At 35.3% G+C, this 25,882-nt stretch overlaps 1 protein-coding gene across 1 annotated transcript in view; it reads left to right on the plus strand.

Moving 5' to 3' along the window:
* Positions 1-25,882, plus strand: part of LOC141543968 (uncharacterized) — a 277,613-nt gene that overhangs the window by 53,006 nt on the left and 198,725 nt on the right. The window contains exon 2 of the mRNA XM_074269624.1: positions 14,695-15,081. Within this exon, the coding sequence (XP_074125725.1) occupies positions 14,695-15,081 (387 nt within the window). The remainder of the gene's footprint in view (positions 1-14,694; positions 15,082-25,882) is intronic.

Raw genomic sequence — 25,882 nt, forward strand, 5'->3', positions numbered from 1 at the left:
AGTTGCCTAAATTCTTAGAACAAACTTTTATTTGAAGTTCCTTATAATGAAGTCAATTCATATTTCTCACTCTCTCAGCCCGACCAAATACATTGAGACTCATTTAGAGTTAAAAGGAAGCTGAAGAGTTATTTAATTCATTAAGTTATAATCTTGTCTATGATATCCTCAATAACTGCTCATCAGGATATGCCATCTGTATAAGACAATGGCCATAGTAATTGATATTTACAGATAAACAAGATCATGAGATCATAGATGTAAAGTGGGAAGCCACTTTACAAGCCACCTAGGTCAATTCCATTTTATAAAGAGAGCCAAACTGAGTCCCAGAAAGATATTTTGACTAACTATAAAGATTGAGGACTCCAACTTACATCCCCTGTTTCCAAATCTAGCACTCTTTCTCTTGGTATCATGCTTTCTCCCTAAATCAGTTTGGTATCATGACACCTGCAACTACTAGTTGCTTACCTTCTGTCTTCTTCACCTTATAAAACCCTAACTTGATCTTGCCATCCTCACTAGCTATTATTCTATTTCTCTTCTCCTCTGCACAACAAGTTCACATAATGAATAGAGTATTGAGTGTGACGTCAGGAAGATTTGAGCTCAGATTTGGCCTCAAGACATGTAGTAGATATGTGATCTTGAACATATTTCTTATCTTCCTCTGCCTTTTTTTCCTTATCTATGAGAATAAAATTGTACTATATCCTTAGGGTTATTGTGATGGGCAAATGGGATGATATTTATAAAGTATTTAGCATAGTGTTTGCACATAGTAGGTATTATATAAAAGCCAGCATATCATCATCAGTGTCTTCCACATTATTATAACTATTATTGTTTTCTTTCATAGCTAAGCTTGAGAAAGCTGCCTAGTTGGTACCTCCATTTCACTTTTCATTTTTTTCTGAAACTTCTGAAATATAGTATTCCATTTCTTCATATGACTAAAACTCCCTCCAATGTTATTAATGACCTTTTAAGTACCAAACTATTGTTTGATCCATTCCCATGCTCTTGACTTGTTTCCTTTGATAGGGTTAATTTTCCTTTTCTGGATAGTTTCTCCTCTCTAGGTTTTCATGATGTTGCCCTCTCCTGATTCTCCTTCTATGTGAGAAATGAGCTCTCAGTCTTCTTTACTGAATCTTCTTTAGGTGACACCTTCTAACTATGGATGTTGTCAGAGGCTCTGTCCTAGGTCTTCTTCTCTTAACCTCAATTGATGATCTTATCAACTCCCATAAATTCAATTATGATCTAAATGCAGATGATTTTCATATCAACTCATCCAGCCCTACACTCACTCCTGATTTCCATTTTGGTAGGACCAATTATCTATTGAGCCTTTGGAACTGGATGTCACTTGTAAACCTCAAACTTAAAACATCTGAAATTGAACTCATCTTCTTTCCTTCCATGTCCTCCCCTCTTTCTAGATTTCGTATTTCTACTGAGGATACAGCTATTTCCCCAGCTACTCAACCTTCCCATTCATGGGATTTATCCCTTTATCTGGACTTCATGTAGGATGTTTTTCATGATAATGACAAACGATTTTGCCAAGCATAAGTCATTCCTTGGTAACAGGGGCTTCAATAGTTGTTTCTACAGAAACCATAGAAACTGTTACCATCTCGATAATAGACTTTGGAATCTTATATAGTTTAACTATTTTTCTATGAAAAGCTTGTGGGAGATGGATTTCAGTTGTCATTCCAAAGAGACAATTAAGAGTGATGGTTGAAGAGAGACAGAGCAAATAAATGAGAAAAAAATGAAGATAATTTCTTTTCTTTTAGAACTCTTTTAACTATTATGAAGAAACATTATAAAGTGAATTCCTTGAGAAATCTGTGAAGTGGAAAGTTTTAACTTGTTCTAGAGAGCTATCTATCATGACTAGAAAGAAACTCTGAGAAGCAAAGAGAAATATTGTGAATAAATAAGAAGATACTTGAGAAATTTGGAATGCTAGCCAGAGAAACTAAATGGTGGTACATACTATGTTTCGGGGTGAAGGGAAGTCCAGAATAGAAGCAATGGCTGTGGCTTTTTGTCATGGTTAACACTGTAAAAAATAATTTATGTCTTTGCATCATTATTTGTTGCTCTGATAATAATCAGGAACTTTGATGTTTATTTAAGCTTAAAACAATAGGAGTTTTGGTATGTGCAAAATATATATATATATATATATATATATATATTCAAATACAAATAGATACAATATGTTGGGAAAGAAAGTAGAGGGAAGGAAGAAGAATATAACATTTTTCTATTTTCATGATTATATATTTATTATAATTATATTTTATGATTATAATAACATGATTTATTGAATTATTTATTGATTATTGAATATTATTTGAATAATTAGATAATGAAATTATTGAATAATTAATGATCTATGGGATAGATTTAGACCTAATTGATTAATAAGAAAGAGATTGTGAGTTTAAGAAATAATTTACATATTGGATTACTTTGAAAATTGTGATGGTAAGAATAAAATAATACTAAATGATGACATTTCTATGGCATGTTAACATTTACAAAATATTTTCTATAGCCATGTTTTGGAAGTAGCTTTGGTACATTAACGTTTCATAGGAAAGTTAGTGAGTTAAAATCTCACAGAAAATAAGGATTTATAGATGTGTTTTTAAATTAGATTTTTACTTGAGATGTCTATTTGCTATCTGCTCAGCCATATTGTTTGCAATAAGCTGATCTATATGAATTCCCAAAGGTTATAGAGATGGAGGTTTCTAGTTAATAGAATAACCAAATCAATGTTTGAATCTCTGCTATTCAGTGATAGTTTAGGTGTATTTTCCTATGAAGGAATAAAGAAACCAGAAGAGGAAATTGCTCCTGAAACTGGTCAGTGATAGTATGAGAAAAAGGAACACCTACTGTGTCATATTTGTTGTGTGACAATGATCCTCCACTTGGATTTAGAGAAATGTCATAAACACAGCTTTGTTCAAGAAAGTCCAGAAATCATCCATAGTTCACTATTACCACTAGCTTCTCCCATTTTTTTCAAAGTGAATACCTGTGAATCAAATCTCACTGAGATCCCATCTAATTCTAGATGCCATGAAAAACCCACAATCACATTTTCTCACCTGTTCCATAGCACTGTCCATTACAATCTGCTCATTCATCCTGTGGGTTGCTTCATTTACTTTTGGATGACCTGAACTTGAATTCTTTTTAAACTATGGTGGTCTTGTATCTTACATACATGTAGGTGGCTCAGTTGATAGAAGAGTAGGCCTAGAAACAGGAAGATCTGAGTTAAAATCCAGCCTCACATATTTATAAGTTGTGTCCCAAGCTTGACCCTGGTTAGCTTGACTTTAGTCAAGTCACTTAACATTGTCTGTCTTGGTTTTTTTTAAACTGTAAAAATGAGATAATAATAGTATATACTTTATGGAGTTATTGTGAAGATAAAGTGATTTAATATTTGCAAAAAGTTCATCATAGTATCTAGCAAATAGTTGGCACTCTATAAATGCTTATTCATCTTCAGAGCCTACAGAGCATCACTGGAAGAATGAGCATGTGTATGATTGCATCTATGATTGCATTACTATAAGGAACTCCCAGAAAAGAAAACATTTACTACTAATAATCATAATTTTGCAGCCCCTTCATTTAGTTACAAGACCCTATATGGATTCAAAAATGAGTTTAAGAAGCTGGGCTCTATGTAATTTAACCTTAAGCACTAGGCTTCACTTTCATTTTAACATCAGCCCAGATCATCTGCTTTTAACTTCTTCATCTCTCTGTGGATATCATCTGCTATTTCTCCTATATTATCTCCAGCAATAAGCTGGGCCTAGGATGGTACAAGACGAAGAGAACAGTGTAGTTTGCCTTGAGGAAATTGTGCAGCACTATTAAAGGAAAATCATTTTTTTCTTGAAACAAAAGTCCATTTTAAAAAAATATTGCTATTCCCCCAGTAGTGGAGAGGGAATTGGTCTTAGAACCAGGAAGACATGAGTTTATGTCCCATTTCTTTTTTTTTTAATTCAATAATATTTTATTTTTGCAATTACAAGGAAAGAACTTTCAACATTCACTTATATAAGATTTTGAGCTGTAAATTTTTTCTCCCTCCCTTCTTTACCTCCCCCAATATAGCAATCTAATATAGATTATACATGTACAATAATTTTAACATATTTCCATATTAGTCATGTTAGAAAAAAAAATCAGATGAAAAAGAAAAAAAAAACACAAGAAAGAAAAAGCAAACAACCAAAAAAGGTGAAGATAGTGTGCTTTGATCCATATTCAGTCTCCATAGTTCTTTCTCTGGATGCAGATGACATTTTCTATCCCAAGTCTATTGGAACTGCCTTGGTTCTGTGTAAAGAAGGGAGGGAGAAAAAATTTAGAGAGCTCAAAATCTTATAAAAGTGAATGTTGAAAGCTCTTTTGTTTCAAGAAAAAAAAATGATTTTCCCTAGTGCTTAAGGTCAAATTATATAGAGCCCAGTTTCTTAAACTCCATTTTTGAATCCACATAGAGTCTTGTAACTAAATGAAGAAGCTGCAAAATTATGATTATTAGTGGTAAATGTTTGATTTATATACATATTTTATTATATATCCAAGCCATGTAAAAATAATTGAAGGCAAAAAGAGATCATGAATGGAAAAAGTTGAAGAAATCCTGATCTAGAGGAAGGTTCTAACATTTTAGGTGGCCCCTTTTGGGAGGATTTACAGGACTCCATGGACAAACAGATAGAATGGGAGGCCACAGATATATTTAAATGATATGAATAGGAAAATTGATGAAGTATACTGAAGTATCATAGAAAGTAAATAAAGGGCTGTGGCTTCAAATGCACAAATCATGTGTATTACCTATTTTGTGAAAGGCATTGTTCTGGGAGTAAAAATCTAGAAAGTCCCTGCCCTCAATGAGTTTATATTTTAGTAGAAAAACACAGAACAGAGAAAAAAAGATTTAATAGAGCAGGAAGAGAAGGAGAAGAAAGAAGAAGAAGAAAAGGATGAGGAAGAAAAGGAAGAGGAGGAGAAAGCACTCAAGTAGGGGCATGGTGGAGAAAGAAATCTGACAAATGAAAATTATGAAGAAAAACGAAGGGATAAAAATGGCTGGCCTGGACCCCTTCATAAAATGAAAGTCCTGGAAGGAATTGACTAATTAGAGGAAGAGGCACTAGGGCAGCCAACTCTTCTTGGGGGTTAAGATTGCTGAGTAGGTAATTGTGGAAAAAAGAAATCCAGAGTATCAGAAATAGAGCCTTGAGATGAAAGGAGTATTCAAGAGAAACATAATTAGGGAAAGATATTTGGAAGAGTGATGCTCGAGTTAGAGGATATGGGTTTAAGTTCCTTGAGACTTAGAAAATAAAAAAGTGATATGGGACTATGTAATATAATAATTTTGTTGGCTGAAGAGATATGCTGTGAATAATTACTATTAAAAACACAAGAAAGACTGATTTAATGATGGACAAGCATGTTCACTAAGTAGAGACATTAGATTTGAAAGGTTGAATCCACCTTACCTTCAGGACTTAAAATTCCACCAAAATAAAATTTCACAAAGGAGAAGAGCATAAATCTTTTACCATTGGTGTGAGTCTAATGTGACCTCAAATGGCTTTCACCTAGTATAGATCTTCTGGAGGTGCCTATAGCTATGAGTTCTGTGCTTCCAGTCTGTTTTCTGTGTGAATGCTCTCCAGGCAGACAGTATGTGCTGTCATCAGGCTTCTAAGAGACAGATAAGTGCAATGATTCACTGAGCACTGATAAACATAGAAACACATGATTCACCAATTCTCTCTCTCTCTCTGTCTCTCTTTGTCTCTCTCTGTCTCTCTCTCTCTCTGTCTCTCTGTCTCTCTCTGTCTCTCTGCCTCTCTTTGTCTCTCTCTGTCTCTCTGTCTGTCTCTCTCTCTCTCTCTCTCTCTCTCTCTGTCTCTGTCTGTCTCTCTGTCTCTCTGTCTCTCTCTGTCTCTCTGTCTCTCTGTCTCTCTCTCTCTGTCTCTCTCTCTCTCTCTGTCTCTCTCTCTCTCTGTCTCTCTCTCTCTGTCTCTCTCTCTCTCTCTCTCTCTCTCTCTCTCTCTCTCTCTCTCTCTCTCTCTCTCTCATTCACCCTTATCTTTCCTTCCTCCTCTTTCTCTCCATAGCTGCCTGTTTCTCTTTCTCTATATTTCTCTTTCTTGGGTTGTAAATAAGAATGAACAGGAATGGTCAGAAAATCAATTTTCAGAATATTGAAAAGATCAACATGTTACAGAATGTTACACCATGTCACACAGAATTTATGATACACTAAAATTCTGGTGCTTCATCTTTATGACAATAATTGTGTTACAAAGAGGAAACAGGATTGCCAATCTTTTGATAATGGTCTCCAGATCAAATGGAATCCATTTTCATGACACATTTTTATGTTTCTTTTCTATAGTTGCCTGTTGGATGTAGGTGGGGAAGGAGTGGGCGACTGCTATTTTATAGCTACTTTAGGAATCTTAACCTTAAACCCTGTCTAATTGAAAATTTTGCTTTTCTGAAAAGGCAGAGAATCCCCAAAACATGGATATGTCTACTCTTCAAACATTTTCAGTGACTCCCTATTACCTTGGATAAAATACAATGTCCCTAAGTCTAATATTTACAGCCTTCCAACATGTGGTTCCAGTTTGACTTTCTTAATTTATTTAATCTAGAAAGGCTAGCATATAATAAGATTCTCCCCCCCCCACTCAGGCTGGGGTTAAGTGACTTGCCCAGGGTCACACAGCTAGGAAGTGTTAAGTGTCTGAGATTAGATTTGAACTTGGGTCCTCCTGAATTCAAGGCTGGTGCTCTATCCACTGCGCCACCTAGCTGCCCCCATATAATAAGGTCTTAAAGAATATGCATGTGGTTCATCTAGGTAGAACAATGTTTTAATTTCTTTCTTTCTTTTTTTTTTTTAAATCTTTAGAATGCAAGAGTACTCTGATAATAAACATATAGAGAAAATAATGAAGTATGATATAGAAATACCAGGACTTTTTGAGTTTCAAGTGTATTTAAAAAAATCTTCAATTGACTTGGTCTTTTCACTGTTCATGATATTAGTCAGAAGGATCACAGACTTAGAGTTGTAAGGTGCCTCAGAAGTTATCTTGTCTTATCCCTCATTTTATAAATCTAGGGAGGTGTTTTATGAGGAGGGGAACTGTCTCCCTATCTTACCCAAGCTAGAAGTACAATGGCCTCTCAATGTGCTCAACCCCACAACTTAAAAGTACAAAGGATCTGACCTGTTCCATTTCTGATCTGGAAAAGTCAGCTACCTAGGCAGCTTATTGGCTCTCTGCTCCTCCATCTTAATCATAGAGACACTGGATCAGTTTTTGTCCAGTGGAAGTTTAGAACCACCAAGCTCCAAAGATCCACCAGTCTCAGCATAGCAGTAAGGATATCAAATGTGGGTCACCACAATCCATTGCTCAGGGATGTTAAGAAATATACCCAAAGATAGATGGTGTCAGAAATAGGATATTAACCCAGGTCCTGACTCTAAAACTTAACATCTCTGTTTTAGTCTGTTAGCTAGCTATTCCTCTGTACTAGTATGTCATCTTCTTTTCTTTCTTCTCCATTCTTACACATTACTTGTCCCTCATGCCCAAAATGTTCTCCCTTCTCACCTCTACTCCTAGAATGTTGAGATTCCTCCAACACTCCGTTCAGATGCAACTTCCTACATTAAGTCTTAATGTTAATGTATACTATTTATTTGTCTGTGCATATTATTGCCTTCTCCTCCCATGAATCAATCAATTAGATAAGAATCATTTATAAAGCATCTATTATATACCAAACAATGTTCTAGGTGCTGGAGATACAGACAATAGATTTCATTATGAAGAACCTTTTATCTTATATCAGGGGAGATAACATGTACAGGTGTGTGTGCATGCATGTGCACACACATATGTTTGTATGCTTACATAAAATATATACATAATATACTTGCATGCAATGTAAATAATCCATGCATGCATATATATGTATATATGTTATATATTAAAGGTGGGAGGGCAGGCATTAGTAATATTAGTGACAGGCATTAGTAACAAGGAAAGATGGATGTAAGGCAACCCTTGGGATAAACAAAACAAAACAAAACAAAAAACCCTAGAGATTCTAAGAGCAGGTATGAGGAGACAATGCATTCCAGCATGAGGACAACCAGCATAAAAACTTGGAGGAAGATGATGAAGTGTCATGTATGAGGACCAATAATGTCAGTATGGTTGAATGCATATGTACATGAAAGATAGCAAAACATTATAAGACCAGAAGGATTCGTTCAGGTAAGGCTATGGAGTGCTTTGAATGATAAACTTAAGAGTTTTTATTTGATCCTAGAAATGATAGCAAACTACTGGAGTTTATTGAGTAGGGAAATGTTATTGTTATATTATGCCTACACTTTAGGATACTCACTCTGGAGAATAAATTGACGTAAGAAGAGATAATAGTTTTGAGAGAGAGCTGATGAAGACCTGAATTAAGCTCTGTGAGTGGAAGAAAATGTATTTGAGATATGTTGTGAATGTAAAAATGACAAGGTTGGTCAACCAATTGGATTTGTATGGTGAGTGAAGAATCAAGAATGGCACTAAGGTTACAATCTCAACTGGAAGCTACTAGAAGGATAGTAGTGTCCTCAGCAGTTATTTGATTTAGAAAGGAACTTGTCTGGTGAGGAAAATAGTGAATTCTGTTTGGACATATTGAGTTTGAGATTTTATTGACAGTTCAGTTAAAAATATCCAATAGACAGTTGATGATTTGAGACTGAAGTTCAGGGGAGAAACTAGGGCTGGATACAAAAATTTGTTAATCACCTGCTTAGCAATGAAAATTAAATATGTAACAGCTAAAAATGATGCCCAATGAGAGAATATATCAAGAGAAGAAGGTATAAGAGAGAGCTGTAGGATACACCAACAGATAGAGGCATGACATTGGTCCTCAGCAAAGAAGACTCAGAATGAGAGGTCAGTCACATAGCAAGAGAACCAAAAGAGAAAAATCTCATGAAAATCTAGAGAAGAGAGAATATTTAGGGAAAAGATGATGATTAACAGTGTCCGATGCTCCATTGATATCCTGAAGGATGAAGACTGAGAAAAGACCATGCAATTTGGCAATGAAGAAATCCTTATGAATTTAGGAGAGAGCAGAAAACAGACATTTTAAAAGGCTGAGAAATGAATAAAAGAGATGAAGTCAACTTGTGTAGACAGTTTTTTTCCCAGAAATTTGACAAAAGGAGAAGAAATGGGTCAAATAATTTTTTAAAGAATAGGGAAAATGGTTTTGTTAGGATGTAAGTACTTACTTGCAAAGTTGAAGCTATGTCCTTTTCCCCCTCCTATTTTTTTTTTTTTTTTTTTGTATCTCTAGCATCCAGCGAACAAGTATCTTATGCATAAAACCTTAATAATTATTCGCTGACTTGAAATGAATGCCTCCTAGACTTCCAGGAAGTTTCTGACCAATCTACTTGCTGCTAAAATCAAGGCTATATCTTTAATCTTCTTTTCCTCAATTCCCAACACACACATTCATCCCAATTTCTTTTCATCACTATAACTTTTCATTTATTCCTTTTTACATCTCTTTTCCTCTGAGCTGATATTTGTAAAGGCCACTAAGTACCCTTCTCAGGTTGCCTATGTCTTGAGTAACTAAATTACTTTTCTGGGAATGGCATTTCTTATTTAAGTGTATATGTCTAAAAATATCATGGTAACATTTTTCAACTGGATGGCGACCATTGCCTTCCTGGTCTGTCTGGGAAGAGTCTCTATTCATACTTCATCAAACCTTTTCAAAAGTAGCTTTTAAAATTTTTTACTTTTCAATTATCAAGTGTTCATTCTCTCTCATTCCTACCCTTCAAATTTAAAAGAAAAAAAGAAGAAAACCCTTGTAGCAAATATTCATTTTCAAACAAAACAAATTCCTACACTTTCCAAATGCAAAAGTCTATTCCATTTTGCATCTTAACTTAACATCAGAAGGTAGGTAGCATGCTTTATCATCAGTTCCAACTCTGCAATCATGGTTGGTCAGTGTATTGATTAGAATTCTTAATTCTTTCCCAGTTGTTTGTCTTTTCAATTGACCCAATCTGAAAAGAAAGTCCAATTTTTTTTAAATCTCCAATTAACTTGTGGCTCCCAGTGAATGAATGAATGAGTAAATAAATGACTGAGTAGCAAATGATTTTAAAAGTGCTTCTTCTTTGCAAAGAACTGTACTAAAGGCTGAAAATAAATATAGGAAAGGACAAGGAGGATAATTACTTTTCTCAAGAAATTCAAATTCTAATAGGAGGCAATGCAGAAAATTTTAGCTTCAAGTCACATGGAAATGCCCAGTGATCCTTAGAGTGCAGTGGCAAGACAGATGATCTTTCGGCTAGTAGTTAAGTTTTCTTTGAGGCTCCTTAATCCCTTTAAAAACACAGATAAATTGATTCTGGATCTGTCATCAGGAAAGTAGGGTGTTATTGATTCTCAAGAAGACTGGAAGGGAGAATGAAATTCAGAAATGCACTTTGGAGCTAGTCAAAGTGAATTTCTCCCCATAGGAAGGCCTGGTTACATTCTAGGGAAGGGGAAAACCTAGTACTTTCTTCCTCAGGATCCTAGTTACTGGCCTGAAATCAATTCATGCAGTTGAAGGGGATGAAAGAAGATTTCATGGTCTGGGTTGTCTTCTTTTGAGCTCTTTTAGTAGGGGTTTTCTTTGGCTGGCTGGCTAGAGGGCAAGATTAATACAGCACACAGTGCTTGCTTTCAGAGAGGCAGGCAAGAAGGCTTGTACTGCTGGAATTCAGCCTAGATTGCAGGAATTGGGGTGCCCTTGTGTGCACCTGTAGAATGGACAGAGTGTAGACACCTACATTCCATAGAAGGCAGAATATTGCCATATTTATTCTGAAAATGATAGAGTTCCTCCATTATCTTAAAGCACATATCTGAAAGTTGCTTTCTGAGCAGAATGTTTGTTTGTGGGACTGAAAAATTCAAAAGTGCAGTTGGACTAGACACTTGGCACACTGATACAATCTTTTTTTTTAATCTTTCCTAAAATGAAATGTAAATAAATGGACTCTCTATTGCCATATTCTTCAGGAGCCTATTGCTTCTATAACTGAAAGGATTCCCAAAGCCAGTACTGTTTTAGCCAAATTGTTCAGGCATGTTATATTATGGTATTCATATACATAAACATATATATGCTTCATGAGCATTTTCTCTGGGAGGAGCAGAGAAATAATGCTTTTGCTTTTGCCAAATAATTAGATATGCCCTCTGGAGAGTGGGAGAGGGAAAGAAAGAGAGAAAATTTGTTAATCACTTCCTGTTCTGTTCTGAGTGTTATAGATAAAAATAATATAGATAGATAGTTCCTATCTTCAAGGAGCTTACATTTTAAAATAGGTAGCTTTTATAGAGTGCTTTAAGGTTTACAGAACACTTTATGTATTTTAACTCATTTGATCCTTACAACAACTTGTGAAGTAGGTGCTATTATCAGATGAGGAAACTGTGGAACAATAATGTTAAACTTTTTGCTCGGTTTTGAGCTTGCATATTCCTAACATGAAGTTTAGTACTCTATCACTGCACTTCTCTAGCTGCTCATTTGTCATATTTTAATTTATAGATATTTGTGTACTTACCATATTCTTTCTATTGGGTTATAAGATTATCCTGATAAAATGTGAGTGCCTTGAAGAATGAACTGATTTTTATCTCTAGATTCCCAGTAGCTAACAGTAGTTAACAAGTGGGAATTTACTAAAAGCTTGTTGATTGATTGGCTAAGTGTTGATTGAGGGAAGATACTATGTCAGTTTTCCAATTTTATATCTCCAACCCCTAATGCAACTCATACTAGGCACTTTATAGCTCTTGAATTTAATTTAATTGATCAGAAGTTCGCTCAATGATTTGAATTTATTCAAATAGATTTTGATTTAAGATGGAAATTTTTTTGAACCATACCTATGCATGACTCCTTAAAATATTAGCATTTATCCCATTTAATAAATGTTCATTGATAACTTTTTAAAAAACAAAATTCAAAGCTGATCTATTCTCTGTAATCACCTGCAGCATGGTGTGATCGAAATAACAGGGTGAAGTCTGGATAAAGCATTCAACCTTCCTGATATTTCACTTTCCTCATATATAACACTGAATAGGATTCTTTACCATTTTGTTTCCTGGACTAATGGAGTGAATCCAATAGATTGTAGATGCTGTAGATGCTTTCTCAAAATAGTGTTTTTAAATGCATAAAATAAAATACATATGATTACAAAGGAAACTATATGAAAACCAACAACAATAAAAACCCATTTGTGGACCTCGGGTTGAGAACTCTGATAGATGACTCAATCAGGGTTCCTTCTAGCTATGGTATCCATAATTCTATATACAGAAACAACACATATACATATTTCTTTTTTCAGTCATTGCCTATTATCAAATGAGAAATCTGTAAAGGGCTTTGAACAGTGCTTCACACATAGTAGGTGCTATGTAAATTCTTATTTCCTTTCTCATTCTCTATATAACTCTAATCTATAGGTGAAAGAACCTGATAAATCTATTAATTCATCTATTAGCATTTATTAAATACTTTTTCTTGGCTGAGACCAATCTCATTCAGGCTGGTCTAGGATTTTAGGTTCCATCCTATTTCCATCTACCATTCCATTGAGAAGCTTGCTGTAAAGACTATAAAAAAGTTCTGAAGATACAAACACCAATTCCATAAATAAGATTTATTGAGTCCCTTCTTGTCACTATCTGGTTATGTGACTTTGGGACAATCAATCACTCAGTAGACATTTATTACTTGATTACTAGGTGCTAAGCATTAGAAGTATACAGACAAGCAAAACATAATCTCTGATCTCAAGGAGCTTACATTGTTACATAGAAAAATACATTAGTGGAATATGAGATAATTGTAAGACTGAAGGGGAGAAATAGACTGGAAAATACTTGATGCAGAATATGTAGATTAAGCTAGTCACTTTTCCTTTATACATTTCAATTCTCCAACTGTACAATAAGGAAATTGAGGTACTTGGCTCTTGGAGTCTTTAATTCTTCTTTTTTGAGTATTTCAATATTACTAGTTTCCTTTGTAATCCTATGTATTTCATTTGATGCATTTTAAACATTACTTGGAGGATTCTATAAGCTTCTTCAGGCTACCAAGGGTCCATAGTACAAGAACAAGGTAAAAAACCAGCACCCTTAGATGGTTGTCCAAATCTGAAATTTATGCACAAGCTGCTTTATAGTCAGGAGTGTGCTGATATTCAATAATTGATTCCCCTGGAGGAAATATGCTCACAACACAATTTTAAGTTTAATCTATATATTAATATAATATCATACACAGAGACAGATAGAAGGAAAAACAGGAAAAAGTCAAAGAGAAAGAACAAGAATATTTGAAAATATTAGTTATTCATTCTTTCAACTTCTTAGGGAGGTAGCAAAACTCAAGGAGGAAGATCTTATAAAACTGAGGTAGTACAAAACTTCCACAACCACACTACTCTGGGGACAGAATAACCAATGAGTCCAAAATTAAACTGGCCAAACTTTTCCTTAACTACTAGTCTCCAGAAGTTTTTCAACTCTTGTTTAGAGAAAGAAAATCCAGAAAATCCAGTTCTACACAAGAACTGGAAGGAGCCTAGAAAGGACTGTGAGTCAGTGGGACAGTAAGACAGGTGGATCAGACTTTTTACCAAGTCCTCAAATCTGTTTCTTTGTGGGAATCATTAGATCAAATGAACTGATTAAACTAATAATGTTTGACTAATAGGTGAGGAATAGGTGATTGACTAATAGGCCGTGCTTTGACCTTATTTTGCTTCCATGCAACAATGAGATAACTGGACTTTGAAAATGGATCTTGACTGTGGGAAGAAGGGGCAGGAAAAGTGCTTGGCTAAGTTTTTATAGTCATGGAGAGAAGGGGTATAACACAACGCTGAGAATTTATATTGAAAAGGTGAGGATAGGGAGGAAAGAGTGAGGAAAGAAACTCAAGTGTACCTTATTTCTGCTCATTAGAATTTGGGTCTTAAAGTGAATTAGAGGGAAAAAAATTAAAATGATTTGTCTTATGTGTATTTCCACCAACCGTCCTAATCATGCAAAGGTAATGATCTCTGCTTGGAAGCCAAAGTCGGTCCTAAGATGAGGGGGTACCCACTTTGCCTGTCCTGAATGAAAAAGTCTGCATATAAGAACACTAGTAAGAACAGCTTAAATAGGTCTTTTAAAGCTTTAAATAGATCTTGTTGAGCATGCTGATCATTGCATTTTTTCCCTTTCTCCAAGCAGGGGAGAAAATCCTGTTTCTTAATTTTCCTTCGTATCTATATACTTTGGAAAAGATATCCATCTGTTTGGATTTGATCATTCTATTATTCATATAGGAAACTTTGATTTAAGGAAAGTCACTCTATTCATCGACTGGTTTTAGGCAAGTGGGTGAACTATTTGGCTTCCTTTTCAGCCAAAGGGATCTAACTAATGCTAACGAGCCTGTCTCTTTAAATTCCAGCTGTGCAGCTGGGAAACAGCGCCACTCGCTGCTGGAGGAGTGGGCTCTGGCTCTTGTGAGATTGTCCTTTCCCTTCCGGGCTCTGGCACCAAGGAGAAGATCTGATCGCCCAGCGGAGTCCTCCGGGGAGGAGGAGAAAAAGGAGAGGGAGGAGGCAGGAAAAAAAAGGGAAAGGGAGCGAGAGAAAGACAGAGGGAGCAAAGAAGAGAGAGACTCTGAGATCCCGATCCAGCCCCTACAATCTGCTCCTCAGATCAGCTTCCTTCAGGGTTGCAAGAATGTGGTTTGGCTTTTTCCCTTCCTCCTTAAGACGATTTCCATAGTAACCTGCTCAAGTGAGCTCCAGAGTGCAAACCTGAGGATTTTCACAAGGATGACATCTGACAGGTAACATTGCATCCTCCTCTCCGACCCCCTCTTCCCCCCGCTCTATTTCCCAGCACTTTGCAGTCACAAAAGTTCCTTTTATAGAAATATACTTGCGTTTCTCCCCCCCCCCCCCCACTCCTTCCCACCCCTTGCCCGTTTCTGCTGTTTCCCAGGAACGATGCTGCTGGTCCCAGGTTCCTGTCACCATAGCTCTTCCCCAAGCTGCACCTCATTGGCACCCCCCTTGTTGGAACAAATAATTTTTCATCCACCCCCGCCCCTTTCTGTTACCCCCTTTCCTCCTCTCTTCCTTTTTGTGTCTCTGAGGCAAGTGATGGGGCCGCGGAGAGAAGTCTGGGGAAAGGCTCAGATGGCTAGCGAGATCTGGGGGAGTGGCGGATAGCTAGGCTGGGAGGGCGAGAGTCGGCGGCCTGGTAGGCGACTTTGGAGATGTCCAGCGCTGCCACTCGCCATCGGATGGTGCGAAGCTGTAGGTGTGCTGGGGGATCCGACGGCTGTTTCTATGCAGCAGCGCGGGCGGGCCAGCTCCAGGGCCCTCCAGAGCGGCAGGAACTAGAGCCCAGACAAGCTGGGCGATGGAGCACTCAGCTGAGGCATTGGACCCAGGATGTGCAGCTTGAAAGTGTCAATAGATCCTAGTTTTTCTTCCCACCTCCTCCTCCTCCATCTCCTTCCCCATACCAGTCACCCCATTTCCCTCTCCATCCTTTTGCCCATCCGCTGTCTCTTCGCCTTCTCTTTCTCTTTGCCATCGTCTTTCTCTCTTTTCCCCATTTCCTTTCTCATTTTTCCTTTCTCCCGTTTCTCTCCTCTTCCCATTCTCATTTCTTACCTTCCCCTTTCCTCGTTCTTATTTTTCACTTCCCCTTTTCTCTGGATTTTCTCTTCTCTCATTCTTCTTCTCAGCGATATTCCTTTCTCTTTCCCTATTTGTTATTTCATTCCCTTTCCTGTATACCTTCTTCCCCCTATTTCTGCCCCCATCATTTTTCTTGCCTTTTGTTTGTGGGAGTATGTGCAGTGTGTGTGTGTGTGTGTGTGTGTGTGTGTGTGTGTGTGTGTGTGTGTTTTAATATACCTTTCTTTTTGCTAACATGGGGAATATCCTAAAATGTAAAACCATGCTAACCTGGCAGTTTTTCAAATGGGTTCACATCCATCAGTGCATTTGTTTCCAGAGCTTTATTGGTATTCTCTCTGTGTCTCTGTCTCTTCTGTCTCTGTCTCTCGCTCTGTCTGCCTTCCCTCTCTCTTTCTTCTCTCTTCCCCTCTCTTCCCTCTGTTGGATTCCACATTGCATTCTATGCTGTGCTTCTGAATTTCAAAATAACATGATTCTGCACAGTCCAGTTTCTTGTTCCAAATATAATGTGTTTTGTAAGGGTGATACATGTTCTAAACCCAAATAAGCTACATCTTTCTATTTTTAAAAGGAAACTCTCAGTGATCCTTGAGTGAGATTTCTCTCTTCAAAATTTTTGTCATTTTTTCTTTTTGATATTTATTTGTTACTGGATTGATTAGAACTGATTTTCCCCTTCTCTTTTTTGGTCCAAGAAACCCATACAAGTTCTCTTGTTTAATTATCTCTAATTGATCCTAATTCAGCCTGTGGTTTTGAGAAACTGCAATGAGTTGATGTTAATTAAGGCCCAGAGGCTTCCCAAGGTCCAGGCTTGCTGAAAGTGAGAATCTTTCTATAGGAGTGGTGAGGCAGGATTTTTATCACTAGGGTTAAAATATTTTAGCTGTATTAAGCATCTGACTAAATGCAGACTTCAGGTCCTGAAACCTGATGGAAACCTGGCAGTTATTTCTTAACCTGGACATAAGTATTATGGATTATCTAGATTTAGGTAATTCCAAGCAAATCCTTAATTTAAAAATTAACTTGTTTTACAATGAAACATCTTGCCTGCTTTCTTTTTATTTTGTAGCCATCCTTCATCATGATTATTGTAGCTCCAAAAGAAATGGAAACATTTCTCCTAGGAGGTTGCGTCCTAGGAGGTTGGGGTTGGAAGATGGAAGGCCACTTCTCCTTATCCATATAAAAAAAAATCGTGATTTTTTTTGCCTCTCAAAAATAGTCATTATATTCTTAAGTTTTTTTGGGACCATGGTGTATCATAAGCAAACACTATTCAGATGAATGATCCTTCCAACTTTGTTATAAGATTATATACACTATGCATAAAACTAGCATTTCTATGTTAGGAGATCTCCTTTACTTACATTCTTTTGTCTCCATATTTTTTTTTTAAAAATTCATCCAACCAATTCAAGAGTATCAGAAAAGAGAGTGGTAAAGAAATGAGAAACTATGGAAAATATTCACAATTCAATTTGTGACTGTAAATGTATATTAAATATTGTATTTGAACCAGAAAAGAAGCTGTGAGTTCTGAGATGCTTCAATTTCTTAGCTTTCTACCTAATTAATTTGATACCAGAACTCACATTTGAACACTTAATGGAAAACTGACAGAAGACTTCAGGTTTTGTTTGGTAAAAACAAGACTAGTTTGTACATGGACAAAGTCCTCATGAAGATAGGCAGGAACAATCTCTTTGTATTATTCCCCCTTCCAGCAAAAGCTAAGAAGCCATTTTTCCTCCTTCTCCTGTCCTAGTGGACATGTGAAAGTGACAATACTATATTATTCTTTTTCTTGGCCTTTGGCCCTGGATTTCCTGAGTTAGGAAAAAAAGGGGAAAGAGCTTTTTTCTGACCTAGATTTCAAAAGATTCTAGTGGATTATTAGAGTTGGACATGAACAAAGTAGAAGTTGTAGATATCTACAGAATTATATTTTTCCTGTTTCATATTAATGATGTCATACTCTGATGGCCTTTGATATTTCAATAGCACTGCATTCTTTTCTATGTAGGATACTATAGAGAGCCTGTTTTGATTAAATTCTTGTAATTTGATATTACAAAAGATTCATTACATTAGATGCAAGAAATAAATAAGTCTCTGATCTCATCCATATGCTAATCAATAAACAAATTGCTTATTGGTAGTAGTCTGTTCTGTTTGTGCAATATAAGACAAATTTGAAATTAATCTACTTAGAATCTATCTAAATTGAGAAGAGTTGATTAATGTTTTTCACCTAATAGTTTAATAGAATTTATGTTATTGAATTTATCCATCTACATTCTGGGTTGTCATTCTTTTAAGTTGCCCAGTACACTGAAGGCAAAAACCTCTTAGAAACACACTACAACATGGAGTGGTTATTCTGGGCTGCAAAATATTTGAATAGTGGTTGAGAATTTATTAGGTTTTGTGATCTTTCAGGGGACTTGATGAAAAAAGAATGAATCTATTGCCATTTAAAATAATTGGTAATTGATATTTTTAGTCTAGGGAAATTTAAGTGCATAATGGTGAGAGCAATGATTACTAGCCCAGCTTTCAAATATTCCAGGGTATATACTATATGCTTTCTCATGGTTATTATAAAATTCTAAAAATTAACCTTATTTTAAAAATGTTTACAATAAATGTGATGGTGGAGTTGAAGAGTTAAGGAAGTTGGATGCCCCAATTTCAGAGAATTTGGAAATCATTGGCCTGGCCTATAAAAATTGGAGTCATTTCTATTATCTGCATTATTTCTCTATCAAATTAATTTCTATTGGCTTTATTTACTGGAAAAATAGACATAACTTTCTCTACTTAGGGTATTGTTGAAAATTTAAAAGCTTTATAGCACAGTAATAGTAACCAACTTAAAAGTCAAAAAAGGCTGGGGTTCAAATCACAACTGAGAAATTTATTAGTTGTATGACCCTGGGAGAATCACTTAATTTCTCCTAGTGTCAATTTTCTTCCCTGCAAAATAGGGATAGTAACCAGAATCACAAAGAGACAATAGAGTATAGTAAATAGTTACCCTTGCAGTAAAACCTGAGTTGCCTTCTTCCTATGATATATAAAAATTGGAGCAAGTCTTGTACCAGTGCTCCAAAAAACGCTGATCATAATTATTAATCTTTGAAAGTCTGTGGAGAGATTTTAGAGGGTCTGTTGTTTTGTGTTGTCAGGTTTTTAAAAAATATTGTGTTAACTCCATTTTAATATAATTAGTTTTCTTTCAATCTATGTAGTTTATTTATTAAAACATTATTTTGAGAAGGGATTATTCAGTTTTACCCCTAAGTGCAAAAGAAGTCTATTACACATACCCGCACACTCAGATTTTCTGATCTAAAAAGTTGATAAATTGTAGACCATTTCTGCTACTTTGGTACAGGCATTACTTCAAAAGGAATTTTTCATATCAATTATCTCACAAATACAGACCCTTCTCTCCTCTCATACCCAAACACAATAACAAAGTAAATCACAAAACAAAACTAAGTAAAACAACAAAACACAATTTCACATATAGAACTTAAAACAACTACGATATAGGTTTGAAAGAAGGGAGAGACTGACCTGAGAAGAGGAGCATATATCTTTGGTCATTGATAATAACCCCCAAAGAGTAAAATATATCTTTCTAGTAGACTGCTATATTTTACACTGTGTTTACTAAGTTACTCTTGCAATTCGAGGAACAAAATTCTGCTATCAGATCTCATCATTTTGCTTGTATCATGGAAAGGGAGAGTGATTATTTGATGTCCCTCCACTTTTTGCATATTTCAAAAAGCCATGACTTTTTCTATTTTTAAAATGAATTTTAAAAATTAATAGTCTAATATAACATGCTTGGTGATTTACTTTCTCATTGTATTTTTCTCTCCCATATGAAGGTTCAAATAAGTCAGAATATTGGCATTTGTTTGAATTGAGAAATTTAATTAAGACTGCATCACCCTTTGCCCTTATAAGAAAAAGATATAGGTGCTTTTAAGAAAAGCAACTATTTATATATTCTTCTAACATTTCAAATTGTGTTTCTGAATGCCCTCGTTAAGGCTAAAGAACCAATTGATATCTTTTTATTATTTTTTATTAATTTTATAATTATACTTTTTTGACAGTACATATGCATGGGTAATTTTTTTATCTCTTGTGCTCACTTCTGTTCTGAATTTTCCCCTCCTTCCCTCTACCCCCTCCCCTAAATGACAGGCAGTCCCATACATGTTAAATGTGTTATAGTATATTCTAGATACAATATATGTGTGCAAAACCGAATTTCTTGTTGCACAGAAAGAATTGGATTCAGAAAGTACCTGGGTAGAAAGACAATAGTGCAAACAGTTTACACTCAATTCCCAGTGTTCCTGTTCTGGGTGTAGCTGATTCTGTCCATCATTGATCAACTGGAACTGAATAAGATCTTCTCTATGTTGAAGATATCCACTTCCATCAGAATACATCTTCATAAAGTATTGTTGTTGAAGTGCATAATGATCTCCTGGTTCTGCTCATTTCACTGAGCATCAGTTCATGTAAGTCTCTCCAAGCCTCTCTGTATTCATCTTGCTGGTCATTTCTTACAGAACAATAATATTCCATATCATTCATGAACTATATCCAACCATTCTCCAATTGATGGGCATCCATTCATTTTCCAGTCACTACAGTAGTCACTACAAAAGGGGCTGCCATTTTGGGACATATAGGTAGGTCCCTTTCTCTTCTTTAGTATTTCTTTGGGATATAAGCCCAGTAGTAGCATTGCTGGATCAAAGGGTATGCACAGTTTGATAACTTTTTGGGCATAATTCCAAATTCCTCTCCAGAATGGTTGGATTCTTTCACAACTCCACCAACAATGTATCAGTGTCCCAGTTTTCCCACAGCCCCTCCAACATTCATCATTATTTTTTTCTGTCATTTTAGCCAATCTGAAAGGTGTGTAGCGGTATCTCAGAGTTGTCTTAATTTGCATTTCTCTGATCAATAGTGATTTGGAACACTCTTTCATATGAGTAGAAATAGTTTCAATTTCATAATCTGAAAATTGTCTGTTCATATCCTTTGACCATTTATCAATTGAAGAATGGTTTGAGTTTTTATAAATTAGAGTCAGTTCTCTATATATTTTGGAAATGAGGTCTTTATCAGAATCTTTAACTGTAAAAATGTTTTCCCAATTTGTTACTTCCCTTCTAATCTTGTTTGCATTAGTTTGTTTGTACAAAAGCTTTTTAATTTGATGTAATTAAAATTTTCTATTTTGTGATCAATAATGGTCTCTAGTTCTCCTTTGGACACAAATTCCTTCCTCCTCCACAAGTCTGAGAGGTAAACTATCCTATGTTCCTCTAATCTAGTTATGATCTCATTTTTTATGCCTAAATCATGGACTCATTTTGATCTTGTCTTGGTATATGGTGTTAAGTGTGGATCCATATCTAATTTCTGCCATACTAATTTATAGTTTTCCCAGCAGTTTTTGTCAAATAATGACTTCTTATCCTAAAAGTTGGAGATCTTTGGGTTTATCAAACACTAGATTGCTATAGTTGTACACTATTTTGTCCTGTGAACCTAACCTATTCCACTGATCAACTAGTCTATTTCGATTTATTTTTCATTAATTCCCTTGAAATTCTCCACCCTTTGTTCTTACATATGAATTTTGTTGTTATTTTTTCTAGGTCGTTAAAATAGTTTCTTGGGAGTATGATTGGCATAGCTCTAAATAAATAGATTACTTTAGGGAGTATTGTCATCTTTATTATATTCGCTTGGCATATCCAAGAACACTTAATGTCGTTCCAATTATTTAAATCTGACTATTTTTGTGGCAAGTGTTTTGTAATTTTGCTTATATAATTCCTGACTTTCCTTTGGTAGGTAGATTCCCAAATATTTTTTCCTCTTTTTTAAAATTAATTTTTATAATTATAACATTTTTTGACAATACATATGAATAGGTCATTTTTTTTTTTTACAACATTATCCCTTGCACTCCCTTGTGTTCCAAATTTTTCCCCTCCTTCTCTCCACCCCCTTCCCTAGATGGCAGGCATTCCCATACATATTAAATATCTTATAGTATATCCTAGGTATAATATATATGTGCAGAACTGAATTTTGTTGTTGTTGTTGCAAAGGAAGAATTGTATTTGGAAGGTAAAAATAATCTGGGAAGAAAAACAAACAAACAAACAAAAAATGCTCACAGTTTACACTCATTTCCCAGTGTTCCTTTTCTGGGTGTAGCTGATTCTGTCCAGCATTGATCAATTGGAATTGGATTAGCTCTTCTCTATGTTGAAGATATCCACTTCCATCAGAATACATCCTCATACAGTATCATTGTTGAAGTGTATAGTGATCTCCTAGTTCTGCTCATTTCACTTAGTATCAGTTGATGTAAGTCTCTCCATGCCTCTCTGTATTACTCCTGCTGGTCATTTCTTACAGAACAATAATATTCCATAACATTCATATACCATAATTTATCCAACCATTCTCCAATTGATGGACATCCATTCATTTTCCAGTTTCTAGCCATGACAAAAAAGGCTGCCACAAACATTTGGGCACATACAGGTCCCTTTCCCTTTTTTAGTATTTCCATGGGATATAAGCCCAGTAGTAGCATTGCTAGGTCAAAGGGTATGCACATTTTGATAACTTTTTGGGCATAGTTCCAGATTGCTCTCCAGAATGGTTGGATTCTTTCACAACTCCACCAGCAATGCATTAGTGTCCCAGTTTTCCCACAGCCCCTCCAACATTCATCGTTATTTGTTCCTGTCATCTTAGCCAATCTGACAGGTGTGTAATGATATCTCAGAGTTATCTTAATTTTAATTTCTCTGATTAATAGTGATTTAGAACACTCTTTCATATGAATGGAAATAGTTTTAATTTCATCATCTGAAAATTGTCTGTTCATATCTTTTGACCATTTATCAATTGGAGAATGGCTTGATTTCTTATAAATTAAAGTCAATTCTCTGAATATTTTGGAGATGAGGCCTTTATCAGAACCTTTAACTGTAAAAATGTTTTCCCAATTTGTTACTTCCCTTCTAATCTTGTTTGCATTAGTTTTGTTTGTGCAGAAACTTTTTAATTTGGTGTAATCAAAATTTTCTATTTTGTGATCAATAATGGTCTCTAGTTCTCCTTTGGACACAAATACCTTCCTCCTCCACAAGTCTGAGAGGTAAAATATCCTATGTTCCTCTAATTTATTTATGATTTCATTCTTTATGCCTAAATCTTGGACCCATTTAGATCTTCTCTTAGTATGTGGTATTAAATGTGGGTAGATTCCCAAATATTTTATACTCTCGACAGTTGTTTTGAATGGAATTTCTCTTTGTATCTCTTGCTGTTGGATTTTGTTGGTTATGCATAAAAATGCTGAGGATGTATGTGGATTTATTTTGTATCCTGCACCTTTGCTAAAGTTGTGAATTATTTCTAATAACTTTTTATTAGAATCTCTGGGGTTCTCTAAGTATACCATCATATCATTTGCTAAGAGTGATAGTTTGATTTCCTCATTACCTACTCTAATTCCTTTAATCTCTTTCTAGACTCTTATTGCCAAGGCTGGACATTTCTTTTTTTTTTTTTAATTTTTTATTATATATATATTTTTTATAATATTATCCCTTGTATTCATTTTTCCAAATTATCCCCCCCTCCCTCCACTCCCTCCCCCCGATGACAGGCAATCCCATACATTTTAATGTGTTACAATATAGTCTAGGTACAATACATGTGTGTGAATATCATTTTCTTGTTGCACAATAAACATTAGAATCCGAAGGTACATGCAACCTGGGCAGACAGATATTAGTGCTAACAATTACATTCACTTCCCAGTGTTTCTTCTCTGGGTGTAGCTACCTCTGTCCATCATTGATCAACTGGAAGTGAGTTGGATCTTCTTTATGTTGAAGATTTCCACTTCCATCAGAATACATCCTCATACAGTATTGTTGTTGAAGTGTACAGTGATCTTCTGGTTCTGCTCATTTCACTCAGCATCAGTTGATTTAAGTCTCTCCAGGCCTCTCTGTATTCCTCCTGCTGGTCATTTCTTACAGAGCAATAATATTCCATAACCTTCATATACCATAATTTACCCAACCATTCTCCAACTGATGGACATCCATTCATCTTCCAGTTTCTAGCTACAACAAAAAGAGCTGCCACAAACATTTTGGCACATATATGTCTCTTTCCGTTCTTTAGTATTTCTTTGGGATATAATCCCAGTAGTAGCGCTGCTGGGTCAAAGGGTATGCACAGTTTGATAACTTTTTGGGCATAATTCCAGATTGCTCTCCAGAATGGCTGGATTCTTTCGCAACTCCACCAGCAATGTATTAGTGTCCCAGTTTCCCCACATCCCCTCCAACATTCATCATTATTTGTTCCTGTCATCTTAAAGGCTGGGCATTTCTAATACAATATTGAATAGTAATAGTGATAGTGGGCAACCTTGTTTCACTTCTTTCTTATTGGAAAGGTTCCAGTTTGTCCCCATTACCTATGATGCTTACTGACAGTTTTAAATTTAAAATGAAGGAATAGTCCTTTTATTCCTATACTCACAAGTGTTTTTAGTAGGAATGAATGTTGGATTTTGTCAAATGCTTTTTCTGAATCTATTGAAATGATCCTATGGTTTTTGTTAATTTGATTATTAATATGGTCAATTATATTAATAGTTTTCCTAATATTGAACCAGCCCTGCATTCCTGGTATAAATCCTACTTGATCATGGTATATTATCTTGGGGATGATTTTCCATAGTCTTTTTGCTAATATCTTCTTTAAGATTTTAGCTTCAGTATTCATTAAGTAGATTGGTCTATAGTTTTCTTTCTCCATTTTCAACCTACCTGGTTTAGGTATCAGTGCTATGTCTGTGTCATAAAAGAAGTTTGGTAGGACTCCTTCATTCCCTATTTTTTCAAATAGTTTATATAACTTTTGGGGCTAATTGTTCTTTACATGTTTGGTAGAATTCACATGTAAATCCATCTGGTCCTGGGGATTTTTTCTTGGGGAGATGATTAATATCTTGTTCTATTTCTTTTTTCTGAAATGGGACTATTTAAGCAATTTGCTTCCTCCTCTGTTAATCTGGAAAGCCTATATTTTTGGAGGCAGTCATCCATTTCACTTAGATTATCAAATTTATTGGCATAAAGTTGGACAAAGTACTTCCTTATTATTGCTCTAATTTCCTCTTCATTGGTGGAAAGTTCCCTCTTTCCTTTTTTTAGACATCAATTTGATTTTCCTCTTTCCTTTTTCTGATCAGATTTACCAAAGGTTTATCTATTGATTGTTTTTTTTTCATAAAACCAACTCTTATTTTTAAAATTTTATTATTTTAATTTTATTTATTAATTCAATATTTTTTTACTTTCAATATTATTAATTTCTTCTTTTAATTTTAGAATTTCAAGTTTAGTATTTGATTTGGGGTTTTTAATTTGGTCTTTTTTTGCTTTTTAAGTTGCAAGCCCAATTCATTGATCTTCTCTTTCTCTATTTTATTCAATTAAGCCTCTAGAGATATAAAATTTCTCCTTATTACCGCTTTAGCTATAGTCAAGTTGAAGTGTCTAATTGTGGCATAGGCTTTGATGAGATGCTAAGCTCTAATAATACTTAAGTTCTATATTAAATTCACAAAGAGGTTTGTATTTTGTGTGATCAGTTTTCAAAATACTTAAGGATGGATATTTCTAATACAATAGGCATGAAGGTGTGATTAGAACCACAAATTTCTGAGCATTGACCATAGTCAGATAGATCACAAATTTTGGTATGATGTCTCATTGTTGCCATTATCTTGAGTGAAATTATTGTTTCTATAATTTGCTGTTTCACCCAATCATTCTT

This window comes from Sminthopsis crassicaudata, chromosome 5 (genome assembly GCF_048593235.1).
Source record: "Sminthopsis crassicaudata isolate SCR6 chromosome 5, ASM4859323v1, whole genome shotgun sequence".
In the NCBI taxonomy this organism is placed as follows: Eukaryota; Metazoa; Chordata; class Mammalia; order Dasyuromorphia; family Dasyuridae; genus Sminthopsis; species Sminthopsis crassicaudata.